The sequence below is a fragment of the Ictidomys tridecemlineatus genome, chromosome 15 (genome assembly GCF_052094955.1).
Source record: "Ictidomys tridecemlineatus isolate mIctTri1 chromosome 15, mIctTri1.hap1, whole genome shotgun sequence".
In the NCBI taxonomy this organism is placed as follows: domain Eukaryota; kingdom Metazoa; phylum Chordata; class Mammalia; order Rodentia; family Sciuridae; genus Ictidomys; species Ictidomys tridecemlineatus.
In genome coordinates this window covers 12340716-12365282 of record NC_135491.1, presented here as the reverse complement: position 1 = coordinate 12365282, position 24567 = coordinate 12340716, and the positions used below count along the sequence as shown (strand labels likewise).

At 43.9% G+C, this 24567-nt stretch overlaps 1 protein-coding gene and 1 long non-coding RNA gene across 2 annotated transcripts in view; one reads left to right on the top strand and one right to left on the bottom strand.

Moving 5' to 3' along the window:
• Nucleotides 1-1437: 1437 nt before the first annotated feature.
• Nucleotides 1438-24567, bottom strand: part of LOC144370799 (uncharacterized) — a 46595-nt gene continuing 23465 nt past the window's right edge. The window contains exons 2-3 of the long non-coding RNA XR_013430759.1: nt 1766-3497; nt 1438-1643 (exon numbers count right to left, since the gene is read on the bottom strand). This is a non-coding gene — a long non-coding RNA (uncharacterized LOC144370799). The remainder of the gene's footprint in view (nt 1644-1765; nt 3498-24567) is intronic.
• Nucleotides 7857-23993, top strand: Cxcl17 (C-X-C motif chemokine ligand 17). The gene is made up of 4 exons (XM_078031998.1): nt 7857-8390; nt 18589-18669; nt 19656-19757; nt 23563-23993. Exons 1-4 carry the CDS (start codon nt 8315-8317, stop codon nt 23658-23660), a joined length of 357 nt encoding a protein of 118 aa, XP_077888124.1. The 5' UTR covers nt 7857-8314; the 3' UTR covers nt 23661-23993.

Below are 24567 nucleotides of genomic sequence, written 5' to 3'. Positions count from 1 at the left end.
TTGCCAACTTATTTAGGGCCTCGAGAAGTTGCCCAGGCTAGCCTTGAACTTGTGATCCTCCTGCCTCAGCCTCCTGAGTAGCTGGGATCATAGGAGTTTGCCACAAAGTCCAGCCAGAAATTACTTTAAAAAAAAAAAAAAAAACAGTTCAATGGTAGAGCACTTGAATACCATGTGTGAGGCCCTAAGTTCCACCTCCAGTACAATAATAATAATAATAATTAACTTAATTATCCCTCAATTATCTTCAAGTGAGGACATTGGGAGAGTCTCCTATGGGGTCTCACTGACAGAGACGGGCACATAATTAAATGCTAGTACATGAGTGAAATAATTCATGTCAAGTGGGATCCACTGGGTCAGGAATGGCTCCCAAAGGTTTCATGAAAGAGGCCAGATTCAGGTTAGGCCTTCGAATGGTCAAGCCTTAGAAAAGCAGAGACCAGAAGAGACATAAGCAAAGGGAACCAGGTGCCAGGCACATTGTGGATGCTGGTTCTGAAGGGAATCTCAGAAATGAGACTGGGGGGGAGCGCTGGGGTGTGGCTCAGTGACAGAGCACTTGTGTAGCACCCGTGAGGCACTGGGTTCAATCCTCAGCACCACATAAAAAAATAAAAATAAATAAAACTTTAAAAATGAGAGTGGGTTTGCATGTTATTTCACGTATTCGTTTCAACCTCCGTAGGGGGTTATTTCAGAAGAGGATGTTAATCCCCAGAAAGGTGAAGTAACTTGTCACCATTAGTGGAAGGTCTGGAATTTGAAACTAGGTATGTCTAACGCCTGGCCATGGTCACCACCACGAGGGGAAAATGAACACAATATATTTAGAAAACAGGAAGAAGCAGGGATAGCTATCACAGAACCGCACAGTTAAGAAACCGGCAAGGGCCAGGCGTGGGGGGTGCTGGCCTGTAACCCCAGCAACCTGGGGGGCTGAGGCAGGAGGATTTCAAATTCCAGGCCAGCCTGGGCAACAGAGAGAGACCTTGTCTCAAAAAATTAAAAGGTCTGAGGGTGTCACTCAGTGGTAGAGCACCCCTGGGTCCGATCGCCAGTACCAAAAACAAAATAAAATAAAAATAGGGAAGTTAGGTAAGTTTGCTAAAATGAGACTGACCGCATGTCATAAGGTCATGGAAACCACACAGAGAACTTGATCTTGTAATTGATTTCAGAAGAGCCATCGAAGAATCTGAGTAAGGGAGTAACCAAAAGGACACCTTGAGCAAAGACCAATGGGGGTGGTTAATTTGGGAGTTTTGAGATCCTCAACTAAGGAGGTGGCACCAACAGGAAAGGGGGCCTCAGGATGTAGGGAGTGTTCGCCGGACTAAGCAGCTCGGGGCTTAAGTGCAAGAAGGTGCGTTTAGATTCTCTCTCCAATCTTTCTTCTCTCCATCTATAAATCAGGTGCAGTGAGAATTAATCAAATGGCTTCTAAAGCTTTACTTTTCAAAGTGTGGTCCTCCAGCCAGCAGCAATGGCATGATCCAAAAGCTTTTTAGAAATGCAGAACCTCAGCCCCGAGAGCATGGTGGCATGTATCTCTTGTCGAGCTATTCAGGAGGCTGAGGCAGGAAGATCCTTTGAGCCCCTGGGTTTGGGGCCAGCCTGGTAAACAGAGCAACACCCCATCTCTATTACAAAAAAAGAAAGAAAATCAGAATCTGCATTTAAATGATCCAAAAGCACGTTGAAGTTTGAAAAGCACTTCTCTAAACTGACTTCCAATCCCAAAATGAAGCTATTTCACACTCACCTCAATTCTGTCACTTCACAGGAGGGGGAGGGGGCCTGTTCAGCCTTCTTTGTACCCTTTGTACCCTTCTTTGTACCCTGATCCTGACAGCCTCTCTCCTGGTTGCCCACACCAGGCAGCCTTCCTAGGAAACACCAATGGGGCGATGCTGCCACCTTGTGTCCATGATGTGCAAGTGCCCTTAACTCCATTTTCATTAGCCGAGGGGGAGGGTTGGAAGGGGGTGAAATCCAGTCCCAGGTGCCATAAGAAAATCACAGCTGCACACAATGACTGCAGGTAACTGTCAGAGATTGAGTTCAGCCTGCATTCGAGAGCAACCTTACATTTAAAAGGCAGTTTTTATAATATCCAATAATGTGGTATTAGTGGAAAACTTGGATTCCCAGCCAGGTTCTGCCTTTGTAATATGAAAAATCATTGTGTGACAGCTGAACACAGTGGCTCAGCCTATACTTCCAGCAACTTGGGAGGCCAAGGCAGAAGGATTGCAGATTCGAGGCCAGCCTCAGAAACTTAGTGAGACTGTCTTAAAATAAAATTTTTTTTAAAGAATGGGGGATGTAGCTCAGTGGTGGAGCACTTCCTGGTTTCAATCCCCAGCATCACCCCACACATAAAGAAAAGCATGGTGACAGGCATTTTCAGTCACCCAGCCCGCCCTGAACTCTTCCAGCAAACAGGTAATTTTCCAAGGAGACTACCTTTTCCTGTGACAGCTCCTTTTCTTCCTGAACCAAACAATGTAAGCCCACCAACACTAGTCCTACTCCGTTGCCCCCCAAATAAATCTAATACCTTTTCACACAGCAAAGCTTTGAATGCCTGCAAACAATGACCATGCACCAACCATGGCTTTCTCTGAGCCATTTTCCAAATGACATAATCAGAAGCCCTACAGCAAGTGAACCCTGGGAGTGTTCCAACCAGGCCAGCCAGGCACACGAACACCTGTTTCCACACTGCACTCGTATTTAGAAAGTCACACACCACCTCAGCAGATTTGGGAGGAGTGATTTTTTCTACTTGTGCTGTTTTAGTTGCCCCATGCCTGCATAGGTTTATACTTCTTTTCTGGTCCTGGAGATTGAACCCCAGGGGCGCTTAACCACTGAGCCACACATCCAGGCCTTTTTATTTTTTTATTTGGAGACAGGGTCTTGCTAAGTTGCTTAGAGCCTCTCGAAGTTGCTGAGGCTGGCCTTGACTTGTGATCCTCCTTCCTCAGCCTCCAGAGCCGCTGGGATTACAGGTGTGTCCCGCCTGCCTAGCTATCCTTCTTATTTAGTTTTATTTATTTATTTTACCTTTTTCTTTGACCAGATCTGAGACAGTTCTCCCCTCTGGCTCCTGCCTCGAGCCACCCGGTGGGGCAGCGAGGTTTACACAGACTAGCAGAAGAGAGAGCACACCAGAGAGTGGCCTTTTATTGGGGAACAAGAAATTCAGGGGAAAATTCCATCCAATGAAGGTCGAGGGGGACAGCATTCCAAGGTCAGGGTCAGTGATTGGTCTCAGGGTCAATGTCAGTCACACCCCCACATGGACGGGCTCTTGCACCTGTAAAGGCTGAGGATTAGCTCTGACACAGTTTGGCCAGAACGCCTCACACCCAATCAGGGAGGTGCCCAATCACGTGCGAGAATGGCTTCCCACATATTCCCCCTTTTTTTTCTTAAAAATCAGGCAGTGGTTCACTCTTTTTGCATTCTTGTTCCGAAGACTCGCCATCCTATAATCACAACACAAAAGAGAATTAACAGCAAAGAGAACAATCCAATAATGTACCAGGCCGAGTGTTTAAGAATATTTCCAGGGTTAAATCCATTTAACTCCTTCAATATTTGGTTAGCCAAAGAAGAAGGATCCGAAAAATCAGCTCTATTATTTTGAATGTCTTGGAGATGGTGATGAAGTTCCAAAAGATCCAAGCTATTATTATTATTTTGCCAAATACCTAACAAATGGTTTTTAACCTTCTCCCAATCCCAGAGAGAAGCATTGTCCTTGGCAGCTGTAACACACACATATCATTTAGTTTTATTTTTTAAGGGATATTTATCAGCCCCTGGGCACGGAAACAACAAAGAGGAAGTGGACCTGGTCCCTGGCCACACAGACCTCAGGCCATGGAGGGAACCCAATTCAAAGCCAGATGCCTACAGTTCAGTGCCAAATATCAGGATAGAGGTAAATGCTGCATTTTTGCATTCATTTTATTAATCCCTTGTGAAAAACCTTCCACTCCTGATTTTCTTGGTTCTTCCTTTCAAGCTCAAAGTGTAAAAAAAAAGAGACAGAGGGAGAGAGACTGTAAGTGTTCCAGATGGTCCTTTGCACAGTCACAATTAGACTGAGCATTTCTTTGTGGCTAATGAGTGTGTCTTGGACTCCCACTTTGCTCTGAATATGCTGGCTCTCCTATAAGGACATTTGGGTATGCGGCAGCATTTTACAGAAAATCTAGTAAGCCAGGAAAGCTGTGTTTTAATGCTATGGCCTTGAGATGGACCAACAGCATTAAGCTAATCAGACAACTTCCCTGCATTTTATTTTATTTGTTTGTTTGTTTATTGTGCTGGGGGTTGAACCCATAGGTGCTTCATCACGGAGCCACAGCCACAGTCCTTTTTATTTTTTTTTTTAATTTTTTTTATTTATTTATTTTTTAGGGAGAGTGAGAGAGAGAGAATTTCCAATATTTATTTTTCAGTTCTCGGCAGACACAACATCTTTGTTGGTATGTGGTGCTGAGGATCGAACCCGGGTCGCACACATGCCAGGCGAGCGCGCTACTGCTTGAGCCACATCCCCAGCCCCTTTTTTATTTTTTATTTTGAGATGGAGTTGCTAAGTTGCTTAGACCTCCCTGCACCTTAACTTCTGCTTCCGTGAAGTGGGGCAGGGGAACACATCTCCATGGCTCTGCAGATTGCAGGAGCTGCTCAGAGACGGCTTCAATCCTTGCTCTGCTCGGTATCCAACATCTAGCAAATACCAGGTTCACATCAGGCGCTCCAGCCTTTACTGATTAATGTCTGAGTAACAGCAACATGAAGCGTGGAGTCGGTCAGCAAAGATTCTTGAACGCTGGCCAACTGCAGGAGTGAATGGGGAAACCAAATAGCCAAAGGAGAGCGGCCTCTGCTCCCTACTCTCACCTGCCTTCTTCCAGGGAGGGGACCTTTAAAAGTCAGACTTGGGGCTGGGGTGGTAGCTCAGTGGCACAACGCTTGCCTAGCACATGTGAGGCCCTGGGTTCGATCCCCAGCACCACATAAAAACTAAATAAACAAAAATAAATGTATTGTGTCCATCTACAACTAAACATTTTTTTTTTTTTAAGTCAGACTCTTTGGACACACAATGTTCCCAAGATGGGCCATAAGGAGTTGTCAGTGTGTATGTGTATGTGTGTGTGTGTACATGTGTGTTTTGAAGTTCTAGGGAGTGAACCCAGTGGTGTTCAACAGCTGAGCTCCATCCCCAGCATTTTTTATTTATTTATTTTTTTTGAGACAGGGTCTTGCTAAGTTGCCTAGGCTGGCCTTGAACTCGTAATCCTCCTGCCTCAGCCTCCTGAGTAGCTGAGGTTACAAATGTGTACCACCATGTCCAGCAAAAGTTGTCAATATAACTAAGAGAAAAGTCCATTTGTTTTACTGGTATTTTATTGTTTTTTTTTTGTTTTAATGTTTATTTCTTGGTACATGGGATTGAATCCAGGGGCACTCAACCACTGAGCCACATCCCCAGCCCTTTTGTATATATCATTTAGAGACAGTCTTGTAAAGTTGCTTAGGGCCTCGCTAAATTGGTGAGGCTGGCTTGGAACTGGATCCTCCTGCCTCAGCCTCCTGAGTCGCCAGGATTACAGACCCGCACTACTGCGCCCGGATGATGGGTGCTTCATATCGATGAACCTGAAGGACCCTCAGCTCCCTCCCATGGTATACCCACCCCAAGTCCATGGAGGGGAAAACCATACTGAGAGAACTGACAGGGCGCCAGGGCCTGTGGGGACAGGGTAAACAGAGAGAGGGGACCTGGAGGAAGGTCTGAGGAGCTCCATGACCCCACAGTGACTTCAGCACGGACTGATGATCACGTCCACGAAGGGAGCAGAGGCCCCATGCCTACATATGCACATTTCTCAATAAGGTTTTTTCCTTCTACTGAATTGCAAGTCCACACACCCTCCAAGGGCCTAGGTAAGGGATTACGGGAGGATCGATCTCTCCATTCAACAAATATTTGTGGAGTGGAGTGGAGCGCCAGGCCCCGCGGGAGTCCCCTGAGTCCTGAGAATACCAAAATGAGCCACGGACAGCCGCTGCCCTGGGACACTCCCCAGTCGGATTAGCTCCAGACTCCACCCTCCTGACGCTCCTCTGCCCCATCCCCCCCTCTGCTCCCCACCAGCCCAAATTCTGCCCCACACCAGGAGACCAGCTCCCGTGCCACCGTGAACTTCTGCCGTCTCTGAAAGTTGACTCCACTTATACCTCTAGGTTTTATGAAGCCTATGTTATCCCCTTGTTTAGACTTGACCCCCTGAAAACAAAAACCACTTGTAGAATTTTCTAGAAAGAAGCCACACCAGTGGTTTGTATCAGGTCAAGCCAGAGCCTTGGATTCTAGGACAGTTTTCACTGACTAACCAACTCCTCAGTTGATTAGGCCAAGATGATTTGAAAACTGAGGGGGAAGGAATGAGCGACCAAAAATCAAAAGGAATTTGACCCGTGCCTTGGGTCTTCCCTCCTCTTGGGATCCAATGTCATCCCACCATCTCACTTCTAAGTGGGGGGGCTTCCAGGTAGGACTTCCTTGTTGTTTATTCCTTTCGCCTCTAAAATACCACCAGGCATTCACGCTGCATCTCTCCTCCTTCTTTGACACATTCCTAAAGTCTCCAGAACAGACACCAAGTTTGTGAGTTGCTAAAGTTCCACAACCGTCACAGACTGGATTGTGAATGACCCCCAAAGGTCGGTTATGTTAAAGGCTTGATCAGCCTGTGGTGCCATGAGGAAGTGGTGAACCCCCAGGAAGTGGAGCCCCCAGGAAAGCAGTTAGGTTGCCGGGTACAGTGGAGCACGCCTGTAATCCCAGTGGCTAAGGAGGCTGAGGCAGGAGGATCGCGAGTTCAAAGCCAGCCTTAGCAACTGAGTGAGGCCCTAAACAACTCAGAGAGAACCTGTCTCCATAAAATACTAAAAAGGGTTGAGGAGACTGGGGTTGTGGCTCAGCGGTAGAGCACTGGCCTAGCACGCTTGAGGCCCTGGGTTCGATCCTCAGCACCACATAAACAAATAAAATAAAGGCATTCTGTCCATCTACAACTACCAAAAAAAAAAATTAATAAATAAATAAAATAAAGGATGGAGTCCAACTACAATTTTAAAAAAATTTAAAAAACGGCTGAGGATGTGGCTCAGTAGTTAAGTGCCTCTGGGTTCAATCCCCAATACCAAGAAAGAAAAGAATTAAGTGAGGTCACTGGGAGTATGGCCTTGAAGGGGACATTGAGACCCTGGCTTCTTCCTGGCAGCCAGGAGGTGAGCAGTTTCCTCCACCATCTCCTACGGCCCCTCCACAGGCCCCAAAGCAACAGGAACAACTAGCCATGAACTGAAACCTTGAAAAAAACCAGGAGCCAAAATAAATCTTCCTCCTTATAAGCCGATTATTTCAGGCCTTTCATCACCGCCATGCAAGTGGACCATCACAATAACTCTTACTATAAGTATCATGAACTTTCCAATTTTGCCCTGAAGCAGCATCCAAACAAGGTGGGGAGCCAGGAGCCTCAGCAGCCTGGGGCTGAAAGGCTCCTTCCCACCTGGGATTCCTGTTTCTCCAGCCCTCTGGGACCTGAAGCCGGTTCCCTCTCCTTTAGACTGGAGCAGCTAAGCCCCAGCCATCTTCCTGATGAACAGCGAGGCTGGTCCTGCCCACTGCTCCCGGGCAGCATAGGAGAACTAACTGCTTCTTCTGGGTCCTGATCACCTTCCCCGGCTATAAGAATGGTAAACAGAGGACCGGCAACTTCCCAGGCAAGCCACTACCGCTGCCAATCCTTTGCCAGGAATAGAAATGAGAAGAACAAGAGAAAACAGACGTGCCCTCCTCTCTGGTCAACCCTTAGTTCCCACTTTGTCACTAGAGACAGTCGCTGAAAGGTATAAGGAAATTTGAATAAGAAAAAAGTCTTGAAGATATCAGAGCACCCGGTGGGGTGGGCAGGTAAGGAGGAGGACCAGAAGGAACAGGTATTGCTGCCAAGTTATCAGTCACTTATGTGCTTAAGAATGCTGCATTTCTTTTGTTTGACGAGTTTTACCTCCCAGATTCCCGTAAAGCACCTGGTCCGGTCTGTTATCTAACCACAAGGGCAGCAGTGCCTTTCCTGTTCTTACCCTCCAAGGGAACACCAGCCTGGGACTGAGGTGCTGACCACCACCCTGAGTGCTGCGCCTGGGCCGTCCCAAGAAATTGGGAACCTCTGACGGGGGGAAGTAGCTTCCAGCACCACCCACAGCCACCATGAAGGTTCTGATCTTGACCCTCCTGTTTCTGCCACTACTGCTGATGTCCATGGTCTCTAGCAACCCGAACTCAGGTAAATAAGATTGATTTTCTATGAAGGGGGGAGAAAGGGAGCAGAAAATGTGTTAAAACAGGCCACACGTGTGTTAAAATGTAGCTCCTTTTGCTACAAAGCTATTGTAAGGCCAGGGGCTGTGGCACGCACCTGTAATGTCACTACTCGGAGGCTGAGGCAGGAGGACTTTAAGTTTGAAGCTAACGTGGGCACCTTAGCAAGAAGTGCTAGGGGTGTAGTTCGGTGGTAAAGCACCTCTGGATTCAATATCAAGTACAAAAAAAAAAAGATATACTGTTCTCTCTCTCTCTCTCTCTCTCTCTCTCACACACACACACACACACACACACACACACACACACACTAGCTCAACCAAGATTTCCCCTTCTCCCCTCCAACTCCTTTTCCAGAAGGGTAATAAATTTCCCCAGGGCCAAACTAGGTGGCAGAGGTGACCGGATGAGAAGGTAAGTGTACGCTCACAGGAGGTAAGGAAGTCCCGTGTTCCTTATACTGCCCCGGAGATGCCACTGACAATTTTTAATGGTATTTAACGGTACTGTGGCAAAGCAGAAAACTGCGACTGCCAGGCAGAACCCACAAGTTCTGACCGTACCAAGCCCTATAACAGCTCACCTTCTGGGAAGCAGAGCTGTGGTGAGGCAGTCCTGAATCTGCTCCAGTTTTCACCATAGCCAAAGTGGCTCAGCCCTGTGCACAGCGGAGAGCTTGTCCCCTTGTGTGTGTCTCCTCCAGAGCACCATCCCATCCCAGGGCTTCTTGAAGTGCCATGGCTTGTACTGTATTTGGCATTCCTCAGCCTGGGCTCCACTCCGGACCTGCTTTTCCAGCCCTGAATCTCTACTCACTCACCAAGACTCTCTGCTCCACCCAGACTCCCTGCTGTTCCCAAAACAGGTTCTGCTGTTTTCCTCCTCCAGATCCAAAACCATCTCCTCCCCCAAACCTCCCTAGATTCCTCCAAGACAGATAGGGTGCTACCCTCACGGAGCATGCTCAGCCCTAACTTGACTCTCTTTTTGCATTGATCATATTCTGCCTGTGTTGAAAGTGTTCGTGCGCCCTCCATCCCCTGCCCCTGCCTTCTAACTGTAACCTCCCTGGTGGCACAAATGGGCCATGTCCCTCACATTATCCAGCACAGGACACAGTAAATATTAGCCAAGTCCTCAGGTTTCCAAGTGCAAAATATTGCTCCTTTGAGATTCTCGATACCAGAGTTTGATAGCAGCTCTATTGACATTTGGGGCTGAACAACTCTTTGTTGTGGGGGGGGCTGCTCTTTGTATTGTAATATGGCATCTACCCATAGACCTCTTCCCTCCCCAACACGCTCCAATTAAGAAATCTAAAAAAATGCCAGGCTGAGTCAAGAGGACCGCAAATTCAAAGCCAGCCTCAGCAACAGCAAGGCGCTAAGCAACTCAGTGAGACCCTGTCTCTAAAACTTCAAAATAGGGCTGGGGATGTGGCTCAGTGGTTGAGTGCCCCTGAGATCAATTCCCGGTATTCCCCTCCCCCTAAAAAAAGAAAGCTAAAAATACTTCCAGACATTGCTAAATGTTTCCTGGGGGGGCGTGGGGGGGGCGGCGTGGGGGGGGGCGGCGTGGGGGGGCACTCCCAGTGGAGAACCACGGCTGTATTCCAATAGTTCTTAAACCTGGTCACATGTTTAGATTCAGCATTTGAGTTAGGAGAACCCAGATCCAAATACCAACTCTACCACTCTCTTTCCAACTCTCCACAAGTCATTTAAGTGCTTTGAGTCTCAGTGTTACCATATTAAAACACATAAAATAACCGGGTGCAGTGGTGCGGGCCTGAAATACCAGCAACTGGGGAGGCTGAGGCAGGAGGATCACAAGCTCAAAGCCAGCCTCAGCAACTTGGCAAAAATAAAATATAACTGTCTCAAAATAAAATATAAAAAGGGCTGGGATGTGGCTCAGTGGTTAAGCACCCCTGGGTTCAATCCCCAGTACCAAATATAACGATAAAAATAAAACACATCAAATAACATTTCTCACACGGACTTGCGAAGATTAAATGATCTACAGCATTCATCTAGAAAGAGGTTGTTAGCACAGAAGAACCAGGCTGGACACAAACTTCACCGATCATTTCAGCCTTTTATTCAGGAACGATGGGCCCACTTTCCAGGTGGAAAATAAGTCACTGAACAAAGGAGGGGACTGGGCTTCTATAGGTTCTACTGAGAGGTGAGTTAGTTAATGAATGTGTCAGTTTGGGCACTCAGGAATTTGGGGTCTGTTTTTCTGAGTGAAATGGGAGGGGGTTTGGGGTCAGCAGTCAGTATCTGGGATTTACTTACTGGAATGGATGGAGGGCCTGGGGTCAGTGGTTGGTATCTGGAAAGGATTTGTTTAGCGAAGGATCAATGCTCTGGACACCTCCTCCCCAGGGTTTGTTTAAACACCAGGAAAGAATGTACTAGGGAAGGATCGACACTCTCCATGTGTGGCTCTCTGTCTCTCTCCCCTTTTCCCAGGCGTCACTGTTTGGGGGGTTTGTCAGTTTCCATATCTAATAGAGGTCAATAAACGGACCAAGTGCAATTCGTAAAGCAGTTCCTAACACACGATGAACTGGGGAAGGCTCTCTGTGCCACCAAGTGTGGCTATCACAAATCACGCAATGGACGGAGGCTGGGCTCCAGATTTGCTTCCAGCCAAGCAATTTTGCAATCCTGCCAAAGTCTGAGCCAATTCATAATGGAAGGAATGACACCTCTCACTGTCCAAAACAATTCTCAAAACAAAATCTGACCTTACTTTATCTTTTTTTTTGGATACTGGGGATTGAACTTAATAACTGAGCCACATCCCAGGCCTTTTTCTAAACTTTGTATGTTTTAGACAGGATCTCATTAAGTTGCGTAGGGCCTTACTAAGTTGCTGAGGCTGGCTTTGAACTCCTGATCCTCCTGCCTTAGCCTCCCCAGCTGCTGTGATTCTAAGTATGCACCACCGCCCCCGGCTTTACTTTACCTTTGAAAATAACTACATCTGTGCTTTTCAATATGCTTTTCCCAGCAGAGAGGGAAGGAAAAAATGTGAGAGTATTAGGAAATAAATTACTTATAATAACAGATTATTTATTTCTTGCAATATTACTTATTTATAAAATTGCTTATAATAATACCTCACATGTATTAAGCACTCTATGTTGCCTGGCTCAGTGTGGCTCACGTCTGTAATCCCAGCTATTTGGGAGGCTGAGACAGGAAGCCAGCCGGGGCAGCTTAGACAGGCTCTGCTTCAAAATAAAAATAAAAAGGGCTGAGGTTGTAGCTCAGTGGTAAAGCACCCTAGGGTTCAATCCTCAGTACCACACACATGCACGCGCATTAATTCACTTTGTCCTCAGAGATCTAATGAATTTATTTCCTTTCATTTCTCATACTTTCAAAACTGTAAAAATAGATTTCCAGTACATCCTTCATCCACTTTTTTTAAAATATTTTTTTAGTTATACATGGACACAATATCTTTATTTTGTTTATTTATTTTTTGTGTGGAGCTGAGGAACGAACCTAGTACCTCACATGTGCGAGGCAAGTGCTTCACCACAGAGCAACAACCCCAGCTCCCCCCCCCTTCATCCACTTTTTTCCAATAACTTTTTATATAATCATAATACTATTATAAAAAATAGGAGATTGGCACTGCTATGATAATGTTAACTAATTCACATTTAAATTTTTGTTAATTATCCCATGTATGTCCTTTTTCTAGTTCAGAGTTTGATTCAAGATCCTACACGGAATAAAAGTGCTCTGTCTCCTTGGTATCCTCCAATCTAGGGTAGTTTTCCAGTCCTTCCTTCTTTCATACCTTGATAATAATAATAATAATTATTATTATTATTTTATTTTTATTGGTACTAGGGATTGAACCCACTGAGCCACATCCCCAGCCCTTTTTATTTTTTATTTTGAAATAGGGTCTCACTAAATGACTGAGGCTGCTCTCTAACTTCCAATCCTCCAGACTCAGCCTCCCAAGTCACTGGGATCACAGGTGTGCACCCAGCCCTTGAGATTATTTTGAAGAATACTGGGCAGGTATTTTGCAAAATGTCTCCAGTTGGGTTCATCCAATGCTTCCTCATGACTAAGTTCAGGTTATTCATTTGGGGCATGTGTCAGCTTTTCATCACTGTGATCAGAATACCTGACAAGAACAATTAGAGGAGGAAAAGTTTATTTGGGGCTCAGAGTTTCAGAAGTCTCAGCCCATGGCTGGCCAACTCCATTGCTCCCAGTCTAAGATGAAACGGAACATCATGGTGGAAGGGTACAGTGGGGGGACAGCTGTGAGCCTATGACAGCCAGGAAGAGGGGGGGACAGAGGAAGAGGAGCCAGGGACAAGATATAGCCCAAAGCCACAGTGACTGATTGACAGCCTCCAGCCACATCCCACCTACTGACGGTTATCACTCAGTACTCAGTCTATTCAAATTAGTAATCTACTGATGAGGTTCAGATCTCGTAATCTAATCACGTCACCTCTCGACATTTCTGCACTGCCTGACACGTGAGTTTCTGAGAGGACACTCAAATCCAAATCGTAACAGGGCAAAAATACCACAGAAGTGATGTGTCCTTCTCAGTACGACACAGAAGGAGACTCGGCATGCGACCATCTCTCGTTGCTAGTGATGTTGATCGGTTAAGGTTGTGTCTGCTGGTTTTCTCCACTGTAAAGTTACAGTTTTCCCCCTTGTAATGAAGAAGTGTCCTGTGGAGAGATACTTGAAGACTGGGCAAATATCCTACTCCTTATCATATTACTTTTACCCAATCAAAAATTTTTAAAATTCATTGATGACTCTTACCTACACCGATGATTACTGTGGTGTTAACCACATAGTGATTTCCCATTTCCTCCATTCCCTCTACATTTAGTCATTGGAATTCTACCATAAGAAAAGCACCGGGCACAGTGGAGCACACCTGTGATCCCAGGGAGCCTCAGAGACTCAGGAGGCTGAGGCAAGAGGATCACAAGTTCAAGGCCAGCCTCAGCAACTTAGCAAGACCCTGTCTCAAAATAAAAAGTAAGGAAAGGACTGAGGATGTAGCTCAGTGGAAAAGCACCCCTGGGTTCAATCCCCAGTACAAGAAAGAAAAAGAGAGAGAAGCTATTCCTCCTCCTTTTACCGATTGATTCAATTATCTATTTTCATCAGAATGGATTCATGGATATTTATGGGTTATAATCCATTACTATCATTATTTATTATATTCATATTATACCTGAATTGACTACTGGGGCTTCTTCAGGATGACTTTTGTGATCTTTTAATATCCCCATTATTTTTTGAGCAGTTCCTTGCTTTCTGACACTATAATATATTCTAGGCTCATCTTGTACTTTCTTACCCCAGCCCTGAAATCAGTCACTTCTACACAAAACCCAGGTTCTTTTCATAGGAAAATGCTATTTTACAAATAATGGGCAATACATACAACCTTTGCTAGTGGCTGCCATTACTTCTAGACTCTCTAATGGACAGAGCTGGGAAATAACAACACTAATGTACGACATTTTACAAATCAGGTAAACGAGGCACAAATGAGTTAAGTTGGCTAAAATCACAAAGCAAATTTATAGTAGAACTGGGAAACCAAAATAGTAATAGATGTACCGCAACTCCTAACAAGTAACTTTTGTTGTTGTTGTCGTACTGTGGATTGAACCCAGGGGCACTTAACCGCTGAGATAAGTCCCTAACCCTTTTCTTAACTTTAATATTTTTTTTTTATTATCTCCATATTACTTCCTGAGCCCTATAAATTCCAAGAATATATTTTTACTTTTTTTTTTTAATTTTGAGAGGATCTTTCTAAATTGCTGAATTGGCCTCAAATTTGTGATACTTCCACCTCAGCCTCCCAAATTGCTGGGATTACAGGTGTGTACCACAACTAACAAGTAACTTTTTTACAAACAAATACCTTTTAACAAAAAGCCCCATACCTAATGTTCCAGCATAGACACCATTTTTGAAAAATAACTAGAAATCCACAGTAATAATCACAATAATAACCATCACGTACTGAAGGCCTGGCTGCACACACAGTACCTCGTATATTCCTCAGAACTCTGCAAAATGGAGACTACTCTTCTCATTTTACTCAAGGGAAATCGAGAATCAAGGAAGCAGAGGGTCTTTTGTCTAGTTAAGTGATGAAGCCAGTCGCTAACCCCAGGTCTATCTGGATATAAAGGCTATATTTATTCCACATATCATGGTTTCCCAAAACTAATTTTAGGTGAAACATAAATTCACAAATTTTTACCTCAGTAATTACCTCATTAATTTGTCTTAATGGATAGTAGAAAAAGATCTAAGCATGGATCAAGCTGTAACTTCACAGATAATATCACACAGAATGACACTGTTTTGTAAAATAAATTTAGAGGAAATATATGAAATAGATAATAGTTGAGGTGGTATAAATTATAGGAAAAAATCATAAATCCCAGTGGCTCAGGAGGCTAAGGCAGGAGGATTGCAAGTTCAAAGCCAGCCTCAGCAAATTAACAAGGCCCAAATTAACAAGTTAACAAGAGAAAGAGAAAATCATAAAGATAGTCCCCAAGTGCCTGAGGTTTGGAAGACATAATACGACAATTCCAAGCAACTTCATTTTCAGCTACATGAGACTAGCTTTCATGTAGGGTCATGATAACAACAACAGACTAAGGATCTGGGACCTGGGTTTAACATTACCTTTGTGAACTTGGGCATTTTGTTTGCTGTCATTGGGGCTCAGTTTCCTCATCCAAAAATAAAAAGAAATAGTGATTTAGTTCATTGTTATAGCCCTTTGAAAGCAATTTGATGAAAATGCCAAGAACCATAAGGCCAGCATAATGGCTCACACTGGTAATCCCAGCTACTCAGGAGGCTGAGGCAGGAGGATCACAAGTTTGAGGCCAGACCTAGCAACTTAAAGAGGCCCTGAGCAACTTACCAAGACTCTGTTTCTAAATAAATAGATAAATGGGGCTGGGGATGTAGCTTAATGCATGTAGCCCCATCCAAGTACTCCCACTTTCCATCCCAAGTACAGAAAGAAAGAAAGAAGGGGCTGGGGATGTGGCTCAAGCGGTAGTGCGCTCGCCTGGCATGCGTGCGGCCCGGGTTCGATCCTCAGCACCACATACCAACAAAGATGTTGTGTCCGCCGAGAACTAAAAAATAAATATTGAAAATTCTCTCTCTCTCCTCTCTCACTCTCTCTTAAAAAAAAAAAAAAAAGAAAGTAGAAACAAGAACTGTTCTTAAATTTCCACTAGTATTTCCACTTTGGGAACTCTCTTCCAATGAGAGAGATTTTTATTTTCTTTCCCAAGAAGATAATCCAAAATTTAGAAAAAGTTGTAAAAATGAAAAACTTTTGTCAGTGTCTAAACATAAAGCAACCTAAAGATTCAGCAATGGGAAAACAGTTAAATAATTTGAAAAACAAATACTTGTTGCAGTCATTAAAAATATCTATTATGGGGCTGGGGTTGTGGCTCCGTGGGAGAGCACTTGCCTGCCCTGTGTGAGGTACTGGGTTCGATTCTCAGCAGTGCATATAAAATAAAGGTCCATCAACAACTAAAAAAATAAATAAATTCTAAAAATATATCTATTATGAAGATGAAATAGCATCATGCTTTATGAAGGGGGGTAGAAATCCGTTGGTGTACTATGGTTATCCCTACATAATGAAAACCATATATAGATCACACACCAAAATACCAACAGTTAGTAAGAACAGTGAGTTTTTTGTCATATCTCAAAACTTTCTCCAATATAGTAGTATTATATTTAGGATGAAAATCCTCCTCAATTAAGGGATTCAACTAAATGGTCTCTAAGATTCTTTCTTGCTCTTATATTGTGTGGGGTTTTTTGGTGGATTGAGGAGTAGAGGTCATGCCCAAGTGAAATATGAGAAAAGGGTAGCCAGCCGAGGCTACGCCTGTTTACTTTTACAACTCTCTAAATAGCATGAGAACATTTGAAAACTAGCACTTGGGGAAATGATGTAACACCCTCCATCTGTGTAGCAGAAAGGGCACAAGTCTGGGAAATAGGAACCTGAATTGGACCAGACGATCTCTAAGAGCCCTCTCCAAACTCAATTGTCCAGCCACTCATTTGAAAAAACGTTTACCAAATACCTGCCGTGTGCCAGGAGCAAAGTAGCTGAATGACTACCGAACTGTTGGTTCTAAGTCTAGTGATGGAGAATGATTTTGTTTTAGGATCAGCATAACAAAATTTCATAGACGGAGCAGTGGCTTAGACAACAGAAATTTATATTCTCACAGTTCTGGAGGTTGGAAATCCAAGGTCAGAGGTTCTACAGGTTTGGTTCTTCTACTTGGCCTGCAAATGGTTGCTGTCTTAGTTTGGGCTGCTATGACAAATCACCACAGGTTGAGTGGCTTATAAACAACAGGAGTTCATTCCGCAGTTCTGGAGGCAGGACTTCTGAGATCAGAGTCAGTATGATTAGGTTCTGATAAGAGTCCTCTTCCAGGTTGCACAGAGTTAGCTTCTTGTGTCTTTACATGACAGAAAGAGTGAGAAAACCTTCTGGGTTCCCTTTTATAAGGGCACTAATCCCATTCATGAGGGCTGTACCTTCATGACCTAATTATTTCCCAAAGACTTCGCTTCCTGATACATTGAGTATTGAGATTTCAACATAGGCACTTCACAGGAACACGAACATTCAGTTCATAATAGCCACCTTCTTACTGGATCCCTGCAGGGCCATTCCGCTGTGTACACACACTCCTGGGGTCTTTTCGGAGTGTCCAAATCTTATCTTCTTAAAAGGACATGGCTCAGTGAGTTAGGGCCCACCAAACAATCTTATTTTAACTTAATCACCTCTTTAAGGACCCCCATCTCCAAAAAACAGACATTCAGAGATACCAGAAGTTAAGAGTCTAAATCCCAGTGACTTGGGAGACTGAGACAGGAGGATCAAGAGTTCCAAGCCAGCCTCAGCAACAGTGAGGTACTAAGCAATTCAGTGAGACCCTGTCTCTAAATAAATACAAAATAGGGCTGGGGATGTGGCTCAATAGTCTGAGTTCAGTCCCTAGTACCCACCCCCCAAAAAGACAAAGGCAACCCTGTGAAGGCATAATCGACTCCAACAGGAAATACTGCTGTACAGAGTGCACTCTGGGCTCGGCACCTTATTGTTTTGATTCCCTCCGCTAGCCCCTCCTCTGAGAGCTGGTGAGAATCTCAAGTCTATAAGCCATTATCCTTGATTGTCAGAAAACTATTTTAAAGCCAGGTGTAGTGGCGCAAGCCCACAGTCCCAGCCATTTGGGAGACTAAGGCAGGAGGACTGCTTGAGTCCAGGAGTTCAAAGTCAACCTGGGCAACACGGTAAGGCCCTGTCTCAAAAATATATAAATTTTAAAGCTGAGCACAGTGTTACACGCCTGTAATCCCAGTAGCTCAGGAGGCTGAGGCAGGAGGATGGTGAGTTCAAAGCCAGCCTCAGCAAATTTTCAAGGTCCTAAGCAACTTAGCAAGACCCTGTCTCTCAATAAAGTATAAAAAAAGCGCTGGGGATGTCATTCAGTGGTTAAGCGCCCCTAGGTTCAGTCCCCAGTAGCAAAACAAAAAAAGATAGATAGACAGACAGATAGATGTTATCACAATAAAATCAGCTTGGATAGAGGCCAAAAGCGGAGTATATTTGTCCCAGAGGAACACATGCAAATACCATCCTCGTATGGTTTGAACTGGAATTGTGAATCCAAACACAGTAATTTGGAGGTCAGATGGGAATCTTGGTTAATGGAATAATGTGATCCTTGCTTTCACTCCTGAAGTCATGAGGATTTGAACGTAGGGGACAAGGAGAGGGTGTACAGTCCTGATAACCCCTGACCTTTTGTCCTCTCTTCCATCAGAGTCCTTTCTGTCTTCACCAACCTTCAGCTCAGCTTTTCTCTGAGCCAGATTTTAAAACTCTTATTCTTTATCCATTTTAAACACTCCTCTCTCTTGAAGAACCCTAGATCTCCAGAGCAAATAAAGAGATGAAACGGAAATTCTTGACCTAGGTAGCACAATAGGGGGTTTCTGTAGGCCCCTTCCCTTTCCGGTATCTGGAAGTGACCTGTTTCCTTCCAACAGGGGTCGCCAGAGGCCACAGGGACCAACGCCAGGCTTCTGGGAGGAGGCTCCTGAAAGGCAGCCAAGAATGTGAGTGCAAAGGTCAGTAACTCAGCATGGACACAGCCCTGGCACCACAGTGACCCCAGCTCTCTCCCTGGAGCCCCTCTGAGAGCAGGGCAGATGCTCTCCGAGCTGACCTCAGTGTCCAAAACACGCAGCACCCTTGCTGGCTTGCTTTCTGAGCTTCGGGCAAGAACTGGACTCCTCCAAGGCCTAGCAGGGAGCTGGCCAAAATTCAGGCTGTCCTCTTCCCCTTCCTCTTTACCCCAAAAAATCTAGGACTGTCTTCCAAAAGGACTGTCACATTTTCCTGGCTTTCCAAAAGCATCCTAGATCCTATTCTCAGCCTCACTGAACTCACAAGAAAAAAATGAAAACAGAGGTAAAATGATTTGCCCAAGGTATAGCAGCCCTCCAAAGATAATGCCTACGTGCATGAATGATTCTGTCAAAATAAACCCAACTATTATGTATAACTATAATGCACTAATTTAAAATATATATATATTTTAAATTAGTGCATTATAGTTTATATTAGTGCAATATATATATATATATTGCCAGGCTCAGTGATGCACGCTTGTAATCCCTGTGGCTTGGGAGGCTGAGGCAGGAGGATCACAAATTCAAAGTTAGCCTCAGCCATTTAGTGAGGCCCTAAGCAACTCAGTGAGACCCTGTCTCTAAATAAAATATTAAAAAGATCTGGGGATATGGTTCAGTGATTAAGCACCCCTGGATTCAGTCCCTAGTACAAAAAAAGAGATAATGCCCAGATCTTACTGTTCATTCTGTGATTTTCCCCAATGCTATCTCCCTCTAAACCAAATCTTTAGAGGTCAGTAAAACAGTTCAGAAATCCTGGTGTTCAAATAGCTGGAGGTTTCCAGCTGTTCTGCGTCGACCCCTCTGCCACCCCCACTGCAGTGTAGAAAAGGAAACGGGAGGCCTGGAAGATGGCCTGCCCGGCTCCCTACTTTCCAACGCACCGACCCTCCTGTCTGAGCAGCAGCCTGTTATTTCAGATTGGTTCCTGAGAGCCTCTAAGAAAAAACCCATGACAGAGGCCGGGCTGCCAAAGAAGCGATGTCCCTGTGATCATTCTACAGTTGGCGTGAAGAAAACCAGTAAGTTTCAACAAACTGGCCTTCCTTAAACCAAAGTCACTCCTGGGTGTCACGAGGAATGGAGCAGAGGCTGAGAACAGAAGAGGAGTGGAGGCCAGGGAAAGCACGCGACTCGGCCCTGAGTCCTCAGTGCCGACCTGTGAAGAAAGAGGAAGACAGGGAAAGCAGGGTACAGCCACCGGGTCCTGGAAGGGGTGAGCCAGATTCCTAGGCTTTAGGCCTTCGATGCTTATGGAAGTGGAGGGAGAAGGGGTGTTAGGATCTGATGACAGATCTGAAGATGACACCCGTGTTAGAGTCAACAGAATACGACTCCTCCCCTGCCTAGGGAGGCTGGTTTGGGCTTGGTTAGTTTGGGGGATGAGATCTTGTCTTGTTGCTCAGACACACATCTCCTGCCTCAGCCTCCCGAGTGGCCAGGATTACAGTGTTGTGCCACCACACGCAACTAGTCTAGTACTGTTAAGAATGATCAAGAATGGGATAAATCTGGATCCTTATACTCTCTTGATGGAAGTGAATTTGGCAGTACCTATAAAAATTTTAAATGAGTATACCTTCTGACCAGCAATATCTTTTAAGGATATTAAAGAAATTATTAAAGATACATATGTAAACCAGATATAGTGGCACAGGACTGTAATCCTGGCTACTTAGGAGACTGAAGCAGGAGGCTCACAAGTTCAAGGTCAGCCTCAGCAATTTAGTGAGATCTTATCTCAAAATAAAAAATAAAAAGGGGTGGAGGTGTATCTCAGTGGTAGAGCACCCCCGGGTTGAATCCCCAGCACCAAAAAAACAAAACAAAGCAAAAAAAAAAAAAGATATGTACAAAAACTATAGTAGTATTTTTCTTGAAAAATAAATGGGGGTAAATGTTCATCAAGTAAAATTGGGCAAATCTGCAGCTGTCAAAAATAATGAAGTAAATTATAATATATTGACTGGAAAGAAATTCATGATATATTAAGTAAAAAAATAAGTTTAAGTTGATTTGAGGGGCTGGGGTTGTGGCTCAGAGTAGAGCACTCACCTACCATGTGTGAGGTACCAGGTTCGACCTTCAGCACCACATAAAAATAAAATAAAGATATTGTGTCCACTTATAACTAAAAAAATGAATATTTTTTTAAAAATGTAAATTTGAAAGACCAATTCTTAAGGATATAGGAGAATATATTCATGACTGTGAGGTAAGGAAGGATTTTGTAAACAGGATACAAAATGTACAAACCACAAAGGAAGAGATTGATAAATCTGATTTCATTGAAATTTAAAATTTTTAATTATCAAAATAATAAAATGGCAAGCTACAGAGTTGGAGATGATATCTGCAACATATATAACCCACATAGGATTCATACTGCCAGGTGCCATGGTACACACCTGTAATCCCAGTGACTCGGGAGGCTGAGGCAGGAGGATTGCAAGTTCAAGGCCAGCCTCAGCAACTTATCAAGGCCATAAGCAATTTAGTAAGACCTTGTCTCTAAATTAAACAAAAAGAAGAAAGAAAGAAAACAAAACAAAAAAGATTAGTATTTAGTACTGAGAATTCATAAAACATTCTCATAAATCAACAACAAGAAGGCAGGTAATACAATGGATAGGTTAAAAGAGTTAAACAGTCACTTCTCAGATAAGGAAATCCAAATAGCTAATAAACATGTGAAATGACACTCAAACTTATTATTGGAAAAATGTAAATTAAATTCCAAACAAGATTATCACTGTTTCATCAGCAAATTGGCAAAAACTTTAAAGTCTGACGAGTTTAAGTGTTGCCAGAGAGTAGAGCAAAGAAACTCTCAGATGCTGCTAATGGGAGTGTAAATTGGTAAATCACTTTGAAAAACATTGATGGTTATTTTCTAAACTTTATGTGGCCAAGCAATTTCACTCTCAGGTATATACTCAAAAGTACACCAGGAGATGTGTATGACAATTTCATAGCAGCATTGCCATAACTACCCTAAACTGGAAACTGACCAAAGTCCACTGACAGTAGAATGAATAGGTAAGTCATAATACATTAGAATATTATGTGTGCACACGCTTACACACACATCAGTGTGAATGTACAATCCCTAACAATATAAATAAATCTTGCCTCCATAATGTTGAAGGAAGAAAACAAGACACAGGGAGTAAGTACAGTATGTTTTGTGTACTGTCTTTATTTTACTTTATTTTATTTTATTTTATTTTGGTAATGGAGATTGAATCCAGGGGCATTTAACCACTGAGCCACACCCTCAGCCCTTTAATGTTTTATTTAGAGACAGGGTCTCGCTAAATTGCTTAGGGCCTCATTAAGTTGGTGAGGCTGGCTTTGAACTCCTAATCCTCCTGCTTCAGCCTCCCACGCTGCTGGGATGACAGGTGTGTGCCACTGTGGGAGACCAACCTTACACATGACTGAGTCACACTCCCCGGCTGGGTGCTGAGACGCTCAGTCGAAGAAATGTGGCAGAGCTTTCCCCGGCTCACCTGTTCCTTTGTAATATAACCCCTTGCCCTGTTTAAGATAGAATCTTCCATGGAAGATTACTGTGCCCTTGGGTGTGGCCTACCCAAGTGTCAGTCAACCTGCTGACAGGGGACATCATGAAGATAGACTCAGCCCCTTGAAACTTGACCCCTTGCTTCATTTACATAGCTTCCGCGTGCTCTCGAGCTCTCTCTCTTTCTGCAGACCCTTAAGGTCATAGGAGCCCCACCCCAAAGAAAAAGGTATTTGTGTCTCTTGTGTGGTTATTTTGCGCAGCCCAGTTTAACTGGAGTGACCCCTGAGCCTTTTAGAACAGAAACCCGGCACCCACCATGCCCAGCCATCACGTACTGTCTTATTCCATTTGGACTGCTATAACCAAATACCATAGATGGGATGGTTCTAAACAACAGAAATTCATTTCTCACAGTTCTGGAGACTGGGAAGCCCAAGATCAAGGTGTCAGTAGATTCAGGGTCTGCTGAGGGCCCACTTTCTGCTTTATAGATGATGGCTCCTAGCTGTGTCCTCACATGGCAGAAGGGACGAACCAGCTCTCTCGGCCTCTTTTATAAGGGTACTAATCCCATTTATGAGAGTTCTGCCTCTATACATATCTTTATGAATTTCTACATATGCATAATATTTTTTATAATAAAATATTTGTTCAAGGTGAAGGGCAAAGCAATACATATGACATATTTTTTTATTTTTTAAACTATTGTGTTTATTAAAAGGTTTGGGAAAATATTTGACAAACTTTTAATGATGGTTATCTCTAAGGAGGAGGGTGTAGTGTTGAGGTTATAGGAAGCCTTTTGCTTTTTGCTGGATATATTTTTTTCATTTAAAATGTTTCCACTGTATGATTCTTACTCTTATAATTTTAAAAGCACTCATAATCCAGGTGCACACACCTGTAATCCCAGCAGCTTGGGAGGCTGAGGCAGGAGGACCTTGAGTTCAAAGACAGCTTCAGCAACTTAGCAAGGCACTTAGCAACTCAGCAAGACCCTGTCTCTAAATAAAATATTAAAAAGGGCTGGGGATGTGGCTAAGTGGTTAAGCACCCCTGGGTTCAATTCTCAGTATCAAAAAAAAAAAAAAGCACTCATAAAAATTCAATTTTAGGGCTGGGGTTGTGACTCAGTGGTAACGTGCTTGCCTAGCATGCGAGAGGCAGTGGGTTCGATTCTCAGCACCACATACAAATAAATAAAATAAATGTCCATCAACAACTAAAAAAATAAATTAATAAATGTTAAACCTGCTTTTAACATTGTTCCCCCCCCCCCCCGCTTATTTGTACCCTAGGACACCGAAGGCACCACAAGAAGTCCAACAAGCATTCCAAAGCCTGCTGGCAATTTCTCCAACGATGTCAATTAGAAAGCTTTGCTCTGCCCTTGTAAGAGCTCTGAGATGAGAGCCTTCGCTCCACATTCAAATTCTCAGCCCAAAAGGCAGTGGACACAAAGCATGTTCTTATTCTTCCCCACTCCCGGTCCCCCCACCTCCACCATCATTCCAGTCCCATCAGATGGCACTTTTTCCAACATCATGGATTATTGCTCCCTCTAGTGCAGCCTCCTCTTGCCAGTCTTTTTCTGTGCCCTCCCTTACCTGGGCTTCAGCTTAACTATGTGAAAGGATCTAGGAAACCCCACTCTCCTTGCTGGTCTCACTTTCCATTAAATACCACCTGGGAAGTAGCAAACAGAAATCAATAAATGTTTTAAAATGTACTAGGTCAAAATCATTTCTTCTAAATGGGATCTGACAACTCACATTGAATCCAGATGACTCACTTTACCCTGTTCACGCCAACCCAACCCGGATTCTCCACCTACTTCTCCCTGCCCATGACCCTCAATCTTTCTCCACTGCCCAACTTTTTATTCTTTCACTCATTCAACAAACCTTTCTGAAGTAAGAGTAGGTGGAGCAAAGCAGGTATAGCCATGAATCAGACATTGTCTTATTAAGGAAAAATGTAGGTTAAAAAAAGTCACAGTTTCCTAGCATATAGGCTGCCTTCAGTATATGATTGCTATCGTCATCATCAATAGCCATTGTATTCTGTGGGTTTCTAGAAAGATGGTGTGGAGGATCTCCAATGCCATTCAAAAGAGCTTCAAGTTGTAAAAATGGGAGGACCTCATAGGGTTTTCTTAGTAAGGAAGTGAAATCACTATAAAAAGATTAAACTGGTAGCCACTTTTAAGAATGAAGAAAGAGGGAAAATATATTACAAGTATAGAGACTGCCTCCCCCTTTAGCTCTTTCCTCAAACATCAGAAGGGGGGGGTATCAAGGAAC